The sequence below is a fragment of the Bos grunniens genome, chromosome 3 (assembly GCF_055505025.1).
Source record: "Bos grunniens cultivar Pamir isolate PY7600 chromosome 3, Bosgru_T2T1.0, whole genome shotgun sequence".
In the NCBI taxonomy this organism is placed as follows: Eukaryota; Metazoa; Chordata; class Mammalia; order Artiodactyla; family Bovidae; genus Bos; species Bos grunniens.
The window spans coordinates 89869949-89883886 of NC_141167.1; the positions used below are offsets into that span (position 1 = coordinate 89869949).

General features: G+C 46.6%; 1 protein-coding gene across 3 annotated transcripts in view; it reads right to left on the reverse strand.

Annotated features, from left to right (window-relative positions):
* KCND3 (potassium voltage-gated channel subfamily D member 3) overlaps nt 1–13938 on the reverse strand; it is a 231761-nt gene that overhangs the window by 12538 nt on the left and 205285 nt on the right. For all 3 annotated transcript variants that reach the window (XM_086391782.1, XM_086391785.1, XM_086391783.1), the window contains one exon: nt 6075–6237. In XM_086391782.1, coding sequence (XP_086247908.1) covers nt 6075–6237 — 163 coding nt within the window. The remainder of the gene's footprint in view (nt 1–6074; nt 6238–13938) is intronic.

Consider the following 13938-nt stretch of genomic DNA (forward strand, 5'->3'; position numbering starts at 1 on the left):
TGCCCTTACACACATTAATGAATATATAGAAGAAATAAGTATTAACCTTTGATATTAATCACATTAGACCTTAGGCTAAGTAAATTCTTTCCTTAACTAAAACCCACTACACCCTCACCCTATAGGAATGTAACTTTATTTGGGTGGCGTCTGTTTTAAGAATAATCACCCCTGGAGAAATAAGTGTCCTGGTTGACTGACCGTTGTCACAAGGAGAGGGTCGTAAATTGTCAGCAGGCCCCCCTGGCCAGAAGATGATGTAACACCCCTAAGACCTCTGTATACATTTGTATGAAGCACCTGACTTTAATAAAAGTCAGGACTGCTGTCCCCACGTGACTTTTGTATAACATCTCAGTGTATAAAAACAGACTCTGGAAAATAAAGAATTGGGATCAGTTTCTCGAAATACTGGTCTCGCCATGTCGCTCTCTCTCTCACTCTGGCTGAGTCTCCATCTGGAGCTCAGAACCCGCCATGCTTACTAATTATGCCTGGGCTTCTAAGATCCGACCGGGGAGGCCTCAGTGTCTCCTCTCCTTCGGGAGAACAGAAGGACGCCTGTGGCCTACGTAAGTGGTGCAAACTTCTTGTCTTGAAGTTTTATTGGTCTCCCGCGTAAACCAAGCCACTCAGCCTCTTTTCTCCACTGAATTTTCCTACTGAGCTATCCTTATTCTATTACTCTTTATATCTTTAATTAATATCTAATTGAAGCTATTGTATCCTGACCCTCGCCGACGCCGTCCCCGCTTCGAATACCCTGGATCAGCTGGGGCTGGACCCCAGCACTCATCCACTAAAAGGAGGCCAGGGACTTGGCTTCTGGCTCTCAACAGAAGCGCAAAGAACACATGATACCTATCGTGTTCTGGGAAACCCCCCTGTGGCCAGGATGCCCTTGCAGGGACAAGTCAGCGACCTTCCCTGGTTTCTAAATATGGGGAAGAGGTCAGCACCTGAGCCTGGAAGATCTGCCTGTATATCTGAGAAAGAACTCTCCTCTAGATCGAGAATGAAAAGAGGAAGCTGGGAGAGAAAGGGCGGTAAGCAAGCCCCTCATTCCTCTTCTCTCTGAGCAAAGAACATACATTCAAGTTGCAGGACAGTTCTCCTCCCAGGGATGCAGCTCCACCTCTCCCCTCCATTCCATGTCTGCATTCACACAAGTCCTCCATCATTTGAGGATGTGCTGTTATTGTTTTGGGTGAGTGCTGGGTGTTGAGAGCCGCATATGGAAATCCAATTGTGTCAAGCTCATTATAGCCTTATATAATTTGATTGCACCACTTAGAGCCAGACCTTTCTTGTATCTGGGCTCTGTCTTCATTACTTTCTTGAGATGAAAGATTCTCCTGCTCTCCTCTGTGGCACTTCTTTTAATCTTATCTTACCCTGGGCTCTATTAAGGCAACAGATTGTCATATCAAATGCACTATATCGTTTAATCATTTCTCACACAGGATAAAGAGGTCTGCAATGTATTCACAGAACCCTACCCAGCACATGTAATTTGGTGAGGACTTTTGGCTTGACTTTGAGCTCCTGAGGGCCAGAGTCTGTGGTTTATGCACATTTTCATCTTAAGCACCTAGCACAGAGCTTTGCACTGAATGTTTGCTCAAGTGAGGCTTGTGATGGCCCAGGAAGGAAGATGATCCTACACAGTTGGCCAGAAATCCACGTTAAAAAAGCCACTGTGATGCACTCAGTCCTTGTGTGGGCTGGTTAGCCTCCCTCTCTTCTATGGCCAGAAGTACAGTGTAAGAGTTAAAGGAATGTAGATATCATCTAGGCTGTTTTAAAGACAAAGAAATGGAAAAAAAAAAAAAAAGATAAAGACAAGGAAATGGAGGATGTGAGGGGAAGGGACTTTTTTAGGGCAAGACTTCAGCTCAGATCTTCTAACCTTCAGGCCAATGCTGCTTCCATAACATCCCTCTTCTTCCCTACATTTAAGCTCCATTCGGGCAAGTTTTAACCTGATGAACAAAGCCCAAAACTTGCATTTTCAACAGCTGTGGAGATTCCAGGTTTGGAGGAGAGGTCAGGATGGAGGATTCTGCCACCCTGGGGACAGTTCCTGGTACAGGCTAATAAGCCCAAGAATTCTGGGGGCCCCTAGGAGCCTTTCACGATGAAGCACTTCCTGGCTGGCTGGCTGCCAGGTGTCCTTGGAGCGTGAGTATCGACATCTCTGCCTTGGGAGAGGCAGAGGAAGGAGAAAGGGAGAGAACTGGAAAAGCCGAAAGAGACCATGGGCAATTGCACTCTTAAGCATTCATCTCAGAGAAAAGAAAAGTTTTATTCGCACACAAACCTGCAAGTGGCTGTTAACAGCAGCTTTACTTGTAATAACTCAATGTCCCTCAACATGCAAATTGGTAATCATAACTGGGATGCACCCATACCAGGGAATACTACTCAGGAAGGAAAAGGAACAGACTACTAATTCACCTGACTTGGGTGAATCTCGAGGAAATTACAACAAAATGGGAAAAGCCAGTCTCCAAAGGTTACCTACTATATAAGCCCATTGATATACCATTTAAAAGATGAAAATATTTTATAAAGGGAGGACAGATAAATGGCTTCCAGGGTTTAGAGACAGGGTGGAGGGGTGTTGGGGGGAGTGGTTGTAAGAGATACAGTGGAAGGGATCCTTGTGGTGTTGAAACTGTGTTGTATCTTGACTGAGGTGGGGGATGTGTGATCTTGCATAGGTGATAAAACGGTATCAAACATCACACAGAGGCACACATGGGCACAAGCAAAACCGGGCAAGTCTGAATAGGCTTGGTGGGTTGTAGCTATGTCAATGCCCTTGCATTGGATATGATAATTTTATAGCTACATGTGTACCTATAATTATTTCAATGAAAATCCCCACTCAGATGTCCCCCTCTCTCTGTCCACTGCCTCCTTACTCGATCTCCAGCTCACCTGGCTTAAAGGAGCCAGTCTCTGTAGCAAAGAGTCATGGAATCATTTCAACAATAAGTAAGTAAATAAGTAAGTGATAGTCACTCAGTCATGCCCGACTCTTTGCGACCCCATGAACTGCAGCCCACCAGGCTCCGCTGTCCATGAGATTTTCCAGGCCAAGGATACTGGAGTGGGTTGCCATTTCCTTCTCCAGGAGATCTTCCCAACCCAGGGATTGAACCCGGGTCTCCTGCACTGCAGGCAGATTCTTTACCAACTGAGCTACAAAGGAGGCCCTAATCCCAAGCAAATCAGTCATAATGGGAAAGGATGACAAGTTTTTGGTCCTTTCCTTTCCACCCGAGGCACATGGGCTAGTGCTTACCCTCATGACTCCTGAGTATGTGGTCTCATCAGCTCCCCTGACCTCCTTCCTGGCCCATCTCTCCACTCCCCACTGTCCTCTGACCTGCCTGCCTTACCTCACTACTGTGGTAGACCTGGGGCTGGAAGCAAGCAGTATTCTTGTGTTGTCTTTTTTCCCTTCTCACAAGAAGCCCAAGGTGAAAAAGACAGAGCTGAGTGGACCATGAGGAGGGACAGTATCCAGGCAACATGAAAACACTATGAATATTTACTTTGATTTACTCCCTCTTTGAGGGAGAGCAAAGAGGGAGTGGGAGGAGGGAAGCAGAGGGAGGAACTCTTGTCCTGGGGGGCTAGAAGGAAGAAGACGCCCAAGCTGATTCCTCGTGTATCTTAATCACATGGGATGAACTCTGTAAAGTTGTGTGGAGAAATGGCTCCCACAGCATTCTTTGCAGGGGGCAAAATGACAGCGGACGTGATGCTCTAAGAAGCAGGTAAGGGCATGAGCACAGAAGGGAAGGGAGTGAAGGGGCGGGTGAAGCCCTGCTGGAGTAGGGCTGCTGTGGGCTGATGTGAGAGCTGAGGATTCCAGGAACCTTTACTGCTCTTCAAAAACCCTGTGTCAGCCCTGGAGGGTATGGTAGGCAGTGGGGGATGGGGTTGCCATTGCTATAGGACCCCTGGCCCTTCAGGGCTTTGCTGCTGCTGCTGCTAAGTCGCTTCAGTCGTGTCCGACTCTGTGCGACCCCTTAGACGGCAACCCACAAGGCTCCCCTGTCCCTGGGATTCTCCAGGCAAGAACACTGGAGTGGGTTGCCATTTCCTTCTCCAATGCATGGAAGTGAAAAGTGAAAGTGAAGTTGCTCAGTCGTGTCTGACTCTTAGCAATCCTATGGACTGCAGCCTACCAGGCTCCTCTGTCCGTGGGATTTTCCAGGCAAGAGTACAGGAGTGGATTGCCATTGCCTTCTCCGCTTCAGGGCTTTAGGCTCTTTGATTTGGAAAGGAGATCCCAGTTTCTTCCTGCCCCCTTTTTAAGGACAGCATAATGAATGTAGATATTGTTTCACACTTGCCAGCTGACTTGAATGGGGAAAGAGATAAGACTTCTATTTTGGGGCTGGCTCGCAGGGGATGGGGGTGGGGAAGCCCTGACCTTGAGTAAAGAGGTAGAAACTGGTGCTGGAAGGGATGGAGAGGACTGCAGATCAACCCAAGGCAGGCTGACAACATCACAGACCCCAGTCAGGACAAGTCAAAGTATGTTACTCCACAGGCAGAGGGAGACAGTAGGGCAAGGAGATGACCACCAGGGCACACAAAAGGGGAGATGTTGGAAGTGGGGACAAACTGGATTTATTACATAACTATGTGATATATATTATCAAGTATGGTGGTGGTTTAGTCGCTAAGTTGTGTCTAACTCTTGCTATCTCATAGACTATAGCCTGCCAGACCCCTTTGTCCATGGGATTTTCCCAGGCAAGAATACTGGAGTGGGTTGCCTGGATTGTCATCTCCTTCTCCAGTGGATCTTCCCAACCCAGAGGTCAAACGTGGGTCTCCTGCATTACATGTAGATTCTTGACCAGTGAGACACCAGGGAAACCCCCATTAAGTATTTTTGTATGCAAATTATTATACATTTCAGAGCTAACTTTCATGAACTTTGAGACTTCGTTTCAGTCAGCATACACAGACGTGTTCTGAAATTCTGGATCCCTCTGATATGTCAAGGAAGCTCTGCCACTGGGGAGTTATCTCTGCAAAAGCAAGGCCAGGAGAGAGGCTCACATGGTGAGGAAGTAACCCAGCTGCACAGCATGGGGCCTGGAACATAGTAGGTGCTCAGTAAACATGTGTGGAATGGATGAATAAAGAAAGAATACAATAAGGACATAATGTTTCAGACCTCCCTAAGCGACTCTTTCAAGTCCCCCTGTTCCATTGTATCCAGAAAGGCTTTGATAGTACCCTCCTGGAGGTTGAGATGCTGCTGAAGGGGGAGTATTTCAGCCTAGATCAGAAGAGAAAGGAAAAACTGCTCCCTGGGTCCAAGAACCTTCACCAGCCAAAAACGCAGGTGAACTGGCTCAGAGGGTGACGTGGAGGCCCGTCAGGAAAGGAAGCTTCTCTCTGGGCAGCAAAACCTTCAGGCATTTTTCCTCATCCTGTTCGCCCTGCCCGGCCTCCCTAAGGCGTGCTCACTGGACATCTCTGGAAACCTTTCCAGGACCCATGCTTAGTCTCCCGACTGTCAAGGGCAGTTCTATGCCCTATCCTACAATACCCTGAGGTGACTAAAGCCCGCTGTGCAATTTGTCCCTGAACTCAATGGCCTCAGAATGTTCTCCTTTCAGAGTATTCATTTTTCTTTTTAGCAAATTTATTTTTGTCACTCTGTTTGGTATAGGCTATTACAGGGTACTGAAAAGCGATTATGCTCCCCAGCAAGCTCTTGGCTGTGGAAGGGAGGAGCCCAGGCACTGCCCAGTGTTAGTAGCTGTGGTCTAGGAGGGGTGGACAGGGCCCAAGGAAACTGCACAGAATATTCACAAGGAGAACATTGGCTTGTGGGTAATTGAGAGTTTGCGGCCTTGCGCAGCTGACCGTGGTTGGCGTGCAGGACACTGGTAGGTGGGAAGGCACCTAGGGTTGCTTACCTTCCAAAGCCAGAGGCCATCTGTACAGGGATTCTCCCAGGAGCTCAGTGTGACAGAGACACAAGGCCAAGGGCACCCTCTCGGTGTGGCCTACCCCCTGCCAGGTCTGAGGCTTACCTTCTGTGCCCTGCGTTTATCTGCTCTCTGATTCTGGTGGTAAATCCGGCTGAAGTTGGAAACGATCACAGGGACCGGCAGGGCAATGACGAGGACACCGCTCAGCGAGCAGATGGAACCGAAGATCTTTCCTGCAATCGTCTTGGGCACCATGTCTCCATATCTGCAAGACGAAGACAAGCAGGTGTAAGGAGGAGGGGCCATTTGGGAAACAATCAGGCTCCCCTGCTAATCATTCACCCATTTATTCATTCATTCATCGGACAGTTCTTTAGGTGCCTGCTATGTGTCAGGTACTATGATACCCTCTGCGAGTGAACAAAACAGACAAGGTCCTTATGTTCACAGAGCCAGCCTCCTTCCAGGGGAAGACCATAACACTTAAGTGAATATATAAAAATATTGTAACTTCTGGCTCTTTCCAGGGAGAGAATAGAGATAGTGCAGTTCAGGGTTGAGGGAGAGTGGTCAGAAAGGCCTCCCTGAGGAGGTAACATTTAAGCTAAGACCTGAAGGTAAAGAATCCAGTCGTGCCACACACTTGGGGCAGAGCGTACCAGGCAGAGGGAACAGACTGGACGGAGGCCCTGAGGCAGGAAGGGGCTTGCCCTGTCCTAGAAACAGTGAAAGGGCCATCAGGACCGGCACACAGGGCAGGTGGGGAGTTCTACAAAAGGAGACTGAGGCAGCAGGTGGGGGCCAGGCAGGGTCGACCATGCGGGGTCCATCCCAAGTGCAAAGAGGAGCCATGGACAAGCTTCAAGCAGAACAACACGATTTCTCTTATGGTAATAAAAATAACAAAGAGTAAACCGCCTTCTATTTATGTGAAAACTTATAATTTACAAAGCACATTTACACATTTGACTCACAGAAGCTCCACGAACCCTGTGAACTTGGAACCCCGATCATCACTGGACAGATGCAGGAATCAAGGCTCAGAGGCATGAAGTGGATTGCTCGTGTTTGGGTACAGCTGGGAGCAAAACCCACACCTCCTGCTTTCTCCTCTTTTCACCTCATCCCACTGTCTTAAAGGGGTCTATGAGTTCCAAAACTCAGCCCCTTAAACTGTGAAGCCACTTTGGGACAGTGCCAGCCCCTCTCAGAGCTCAGAGAAACTCTCCTAAGTACTTCACACCTTGGCAGCCACCCCCTGGGACCGGCTTGGCCTGGCTCCTGCTCAGCCCCAGGCAAACAGGCCAGAGCCTTCTCCTCCAATCAATAAGATATGCTCAGCTGCAGTTAAGTGTTTAGCCTCTTCTTTATTGAGATCATTTAAAGGCCACGTTAAGTAAAGAACTGTGACAACTCCTTTGGCCAAAGCCAGAACTACAACCTCTCCCCACCTCTGTGCCCTCTGGGTGTCCGAAGCAGAAACAGCCTTAGGGTGACCTGGAATTGTTGCTACTGAAATTGTGAGGCTCCAAGTCACTTGTCCTGAAGGACCCAGGTGTCCTGGGGTCCAGAAAGACTGTGGAAGGCGATGGGGGAGCCATTGCAGAACTGTGAAGTTCTCACCCCTAACCCTAAGGGCTTGGTCAAAGGTGTGCCATGGTTGACACATACTTGGATGAATGACCACATTTAAGCTTCTCAACACCCTTCTTCCTTCTTCTTCAGTGTCGAGGCCCTTTGTTCCCGCTCAAGCTGTCTCAGTCACACCACTGAGAGCTCCTTTGGAAGCACTGATGCTAGGTTTGCCTTCTCTGCCAAGATGCTCAGGAGTGGCTTCCAGTGAAGCGGTCCAGATCCTGGCTCTGATAAGACTCCCCTAGCTCCACCTGAAATCACAGGGTGACCTTGGGGGAATGTGACTATGGGCCTCAGTTTCCTTGTCTCAAAAATGAAGATAATAACTAACCTAGGTCATAATTCTATTGTGACATAATTCTATTGTATTTTTTGTTGTTGTTTAGTTGGTGAGTCATGTCTGACTCTTTTGTGACCCCATAGACTGTAGCCTGGCAGGCTCCTCTGTCCATAGCATTTCCCAGGCAAGAATATCGGAGTAGGTTGCCAGTTCCTTCTCCAGGGGATCTTCCTGACTCAGAGATTGAACACACGTCTCCTGCATGGTAGGCAGATTCCTAACCACTGGGCCACCTGGGAAGCCCCACTGTGACGTGTACAGCTCTACAAACAGTAAGTACTTTTACTTTTACTTAGGCATTCTAAAAACCATGGTCTCTGTTGCTGATGAGCTGATTGTTCCAAGTTCTAACCATCCAAGTGATGAAGAAATTCTTAGATAACATGATTGAAAGGTGGACATTGGGTACGTGACCATGGGTGAAAATGAGGCATGGTAGGAGTTTGTAAGAACAGTGTCAAGAAGGCTACATTTCAGTGATTGAGGTTGTGAAAAGTGCTAAGAACAACAGGGAGGTTGTTTTCGCCACTGGAAGGAAAGTTACTCATCTGCTGGGCAGATGGTCTGCTGGAAACAGACGATAGAGAGAAAGCTGACCAATGCAACTCCCATGCACTTTCTGCCTTCTCCATGAAGAAGAACCTGCTTTATCTTGGGAAGGCAGGGACAAATGTGGAAAAAAAGTATCCAGAGCTTGAAGCAGGGGAGAGGAGAGCAGGCAAGTGGCCAGCTGTCTTCAGTGGATTCCCATCACAGGCCCACCTGGATCCTAACCCAGGAGACAGGAGGAATGTGCAGATGGTGTTATAGAACCACTGCTCATGGTGGCTGAGAAATCATGATGTTGCAGAGAAATACCAGGAGGCTAAAGTATCAGTATCTTTAAAGAAGGGGAAAGGAGGTCTAAGGAACCACAGACCAGCAGGCTTGGCATCCATGGATTCTGTCAACCAATTGCTGGCAGAATTTGAGAGTGGATTATTAAGCAGACAGCTTTCGAGCACTTGGAAAATAAGCTGCATTGGTTCACTAAGCACATATCTTGCCAGATGACCCTTATCTCCTGTTTGGAGAGGGTTAACCGGCTACAGACGTACTGCATCGTGACTGCAGCAAGGTGTGTTCCTGCCCAGTTCTCTACACACTGGGCGAGCTGGAGGCATGGGGAGGGGACAGCAGCGTGGCTAACAGGCACTAAGCAACCATCTTGAGTCTTCCGGCCCTTCTCAAAGATGACCAACAACGGTCCCAGGACAACAAAGGAAGTTCCTGATTTTCATGTTAGAAGGGTGTCCTTCAGTGAGAGAGTAATAAGCAAATGAAATGAAGATGGGATCTAAATTCAGGTCTCCTTTGGTGCATTCCAGAATTTTTTACCAATTCATTTCAGGCCAGAAGGAGGCAGTGTGGCCTAATGATTGAGAGAGGAAACTGGCTTCAGATCTGGGGTTGAACTAGAGCCAAATGTTACTTCCTAAATAGTTAAATGTCCTTGGGGAAGTTACGTAACCTGAGCCTCTACCAATATAAATGGGTTTTATAAACCTAACTTACAAGGTTGTTGTGAAAATTAATGAGATAATTCAGAAGAAGCCCTCGATGCTTTATCTGGGTAAATGTAAATTCTCTATGAATAGCCAGTGCGGAGGGCATCCAATATTTCATCTGCTAATATCTTACTCACTCCTAGGAACTGAACCCTTCCCCTCCCCATTATGACATAAACTCTGTTCAGAAGAACAGGGTCTCAGAGGAGCTGCTATATTATTACAAGCCTTCCCCAATATCCCTGCTTCCACTGGGAAGCTTTTTAGAGCATTTTCAACACCTCTAATAGAAACTTAGTACTCATCTTGCAGTAATCATTCCACACTCCACCCTTAAGCCCTGCTGCTGCTGCTGCTAAGTCGCTTCAGTCGTGTCCGACTCTGTGCGACCCCATAGACGGCAGCCCATCGGGCTCCACTGTCCCTGGGATACTCCAGGCAGGAACACTGGAGTGGGTTGCCATTTCCTTCTCCAATGCATGAAAGTGAAAAGTGAAAGTGAAGTCAGTCATGTCCGACTCTTAGCGATCCCATGGACTGCAGCCTAGCAGGCTCCTCCATCCATGGGATTTTCCAGGCAAGAGTACTGGAGTGGGGTGCCATTGCCCTTCAGCCCTAGGCAACCACTAATCTACTTTTTGCCTCCATGGATTTCCTTATTTTGGACATGTGGTTTTATGTTTAGCAGTTGGAGGAATTGTACCATTTTACATCCCCACTACCAATAAATCAGTGTTCCAATTTCTCCATATCTTCACCAATACTTGTTACCCTTTGTCTTTTGATTCTAGCTGCCCTAGTGGGTGTGATGTGGTATCTCATGGTTTTTTCCTTTTTTACCCATTTTTTAAAATGGTAAAGTTAATTTACAATGAGGTATAGTTAAGGTTGGGCTTCCCTAGTGGCTCAGACAGTAAAGCATCTTGTCTGCAATGCAGGAGACCCAGGTTCAATCCCTGGGTTGGGAAGATCCCCTGGAGAAGGAAATGGCAGCCCACTCCAGTATTCTTGCCTGGAAAATCCCATGGACCGTGGAGCCTGGTAGGCTACCGTCCATGGGGTCACGAAGAGTCAGACACGACTAATCGACTTCACTTCACTCACATAGTTCAAGTATAGTTAATTTACAATGTTGTATTAGTTTCAGATGTATAACAAAATGATTCAATTATGTGTGTGTGTGTGTGTGTGTATATAAAACATACATATTTCTTTTCAGATTCTTTTCTCTTATAGGATATTACAAAATATTGAATGTAGTTCTCTGTATTATGCAGTAGGTCCTTGTTTTTTAAATCTATTTTATGCATAGTAGTATGTATATGTTAATCCCAAACTCCTAATTTGTCTTTTCCTCTTCACCCTCCACTATCTTCTCTATTAACCATAAGTTTGCTTTCCATGTCTGGGAGTCTATTTCTGTTTTATTAATAAATTCTTTTGTATCATTTTTTAGATTCCACATATAAGTGGTATTACATGATATTTGTCTTTGTTTGACTTACTTCACTTACTATGTTGATCTCTAGGTCCATCTGTGTTGCTGCCAGTGACATTATTCATTCATTTTTATGACTGAATATATATATATATTTCATTATATATATATATACACACCACATCTTCTTTACCCATTCATCTATCAATGGACACTTAGGTTGCTTCCATGACTTGGCTATTGTGAATAGTTCTGCTATGGACACTGGAGTGTGTGCATCTTTTTGAATTAGCGTTTTCTCCAGATACATGCCCAGGAGTGAAATTGCAGGATCACATGGTAACCCTCGTTTTAGTCTCTCACTGTGAGTTTGATTGGCATTTATACTGTTGGCTGATGGTGTTGGTCAACTTTTTCCCTCCCCTGGATTTTTACCCTTGAGACTAGATCAATCTCTTTCAAAGAAGTTGAAACTCAACTTAAAAAGCTCTGGAGTTATTGGCTGCTTTCTGTGTGTATGTGGTGTGTATGTATATATGCTTTCTGCCATGGGGAAAAACCAGATTGTAGTTAGAAATGAAGCAGGCTGACAGTTGAAAGGGATGAGAGATGAAAAGGGAAATCTGGTGGAGGTCTGAGTTCCTGTTCTAATTCTTGGAGAGGATCAGCTTTACTTTTGCCTTTCCTGTAGTTAAGTTGTGCAAGCCTTCTTTTGACTCTGCACACCAGCAAATTATTGCTTTTGTTTAACCTTCTTCCATTTGGATCCTGAGACAATGACAATGATGATGATGCTGGTGATGATGTGGCTATGAAAGTGAAAGTGAAAAGTCACCCAGTCGTGTTCGACTCTTTGTGACCCCATGGATTCAGTCCATGGGATTCTCCAGGCCAGAAAACTGGAGTGGGTAAGCCGGTCCCTTCTCCAGGGGATCTTCCCAACTCAGTGATCGAACCCAGGTCTCCTGTATTGCAGGAGGATTCTTTACCAGCTGAGCCACTAGGGAAGCCCAAGAACACTGGAGTGGGTAGCTGATCTCTTCTCCAGCGAATCTTCCTGACCCAGGAATTGAACAAGGGTCTCCTGCTTTGCAGGTGGATTCTTTACCAGCTGAGCTACCAGGGTTGATTATTTTTAATCAAGCTATTCGAATTTCTAAATGACAGCACTACTATGAATTGAGGTCTTTAGGAGTCAAAAGGATTTTTAGCAGATTGTAATCATGGGTGAAATCATCCAGATTAATTTCAACAAAGATAAATGACAACACCAGCATTTTGGTTCAAATAATCAATGACTTGTATAGCTGATGAGAGAGAGCAGCTTAAAAGCCATCCAAGTTAAAAATCACTGAGGGAATTGACTTTAACACAGCCACCAATATAAACACAGCGGCTAAAGACCCAATGCTGCCTTGAGCTGGACTGAAGGGAATGCATTGACCACAAAAAAGGAGTGGGTGCTCGGTTTCTGCTCCTTGGTGCAGACTGCTTCTCGGCTGCTGTGTGGAGTTCTGGGCAGTACATATTCTATAGGGCATTGATTAACTGGGTCATGTCCAGAAAGGAGAGGGAGAGATGATAAATTTTCTGGAATTCATAGGGGAAACAATCAAAGAAATGGGATGGTTTGGCTTCAAGAAGTAGGGATGGAGAATGGAAAGATGAGAGGGAACAGTGTTCTGGGGCATATATTAGGAACTTTGGCATCACTGGATCACACGAAAGCCCCACCAAGTAAGGTTAACCCTCCTTAGAGATGAGAGGACAGTGAACTGTTCAAGGTCTTCAGGTAGTCAGAGGCAAGACTGCCTGGGTTAAAACCCAGGCTGGTCTGTATACATTGTCCTGCTCTGTCCGTCAGATCCTGCTTCTCCAGGGGAGCGGATGAGGCTGTTGAGGGGGAGGGGGTGGTGGCGGGAGAAGCTCTGAAGAGTCAGCTGGAGCCTACCCGCTTCTCAGCCATCTCTGCTCCCTCAGAGGTAGTGGCATCGCATGGTGGTTAAAAGTGTAGACTCTGAGCAGCAGCCTATCTGGGGCAAGTCCTGGTTCTACCACTTGTGAGCTGGGTGAATTTTGTGCAAATTACTTTATCTTGTTTCCTGGGACTGATAATATAATAGTACCTACTTCACAGGGCTGTTGTGAGGGATTAGATGAGTTACCATTTGTAAAAGGCTCGATTCTGGCACATATTAACAACTTTATAAACATTTATTAAATAAACCCTGGGTCCAGGCCACTGTGGTTTCTAGACTGAACTTCTGTGAAAGCCCCTTAATCAGACACCTCACTTAAGCTTTGTTCTCCTTTAATTCACAAAGAACTATAGTCTTAAAATGCAGATCTAAGTGTGTCATTCCCTTGCTCAAATCACTTCAATAAATGTTGATCGAATGTGTGAGTTAATGAAGAAAACATTCCTTGCAATATGGTTGCAAAGATGAAATTCCTGTTACATAGTAAACACTCATTATGTAACAGCTATTAGGACTGTAATGATCCTGATGGGCAGTGGCCTTTGTCCCGCCTGCAGACCCTCCTGGGGCCCCCTGGGCAGGAACACTGAGGTGCTGGAGCTGATAGTGATTCTCTAAGTCCTTATGGCCATGATGGCCTATTTTCTCTGTGGAATTTCGAGGAAGGAAAGGGTGAAGAAAGAAAAAAACAGAAAATGTCGTGGCCTAGAAAAAATTTTTCTAAGCCATAGCCTTATTTTCTTTCTGTCTTTCAGGCAAATAAGGACTCCCCTCCTCCACCCCCCACCCTGGCTCTGAGGGTGGAGAAAAAAAAGGGACAAGAAAAGCTTCTCCTGGAGGGGACACATCAGATACAGGGGGTGCTGTGGTGCTCACCCCAGACTTAGGACCCTCACACAGCCTTCAGCTGGGGCCAAGGTGGAGCCAGCGGTCTGCCACTGAGCTGGTGGGGCTCTGGGCTTGCTGCTTCCCCCCCAGTACATCCTCGGTAATCCACAGTGATGTCTGGGCTGTGGCAAGAGCAGGG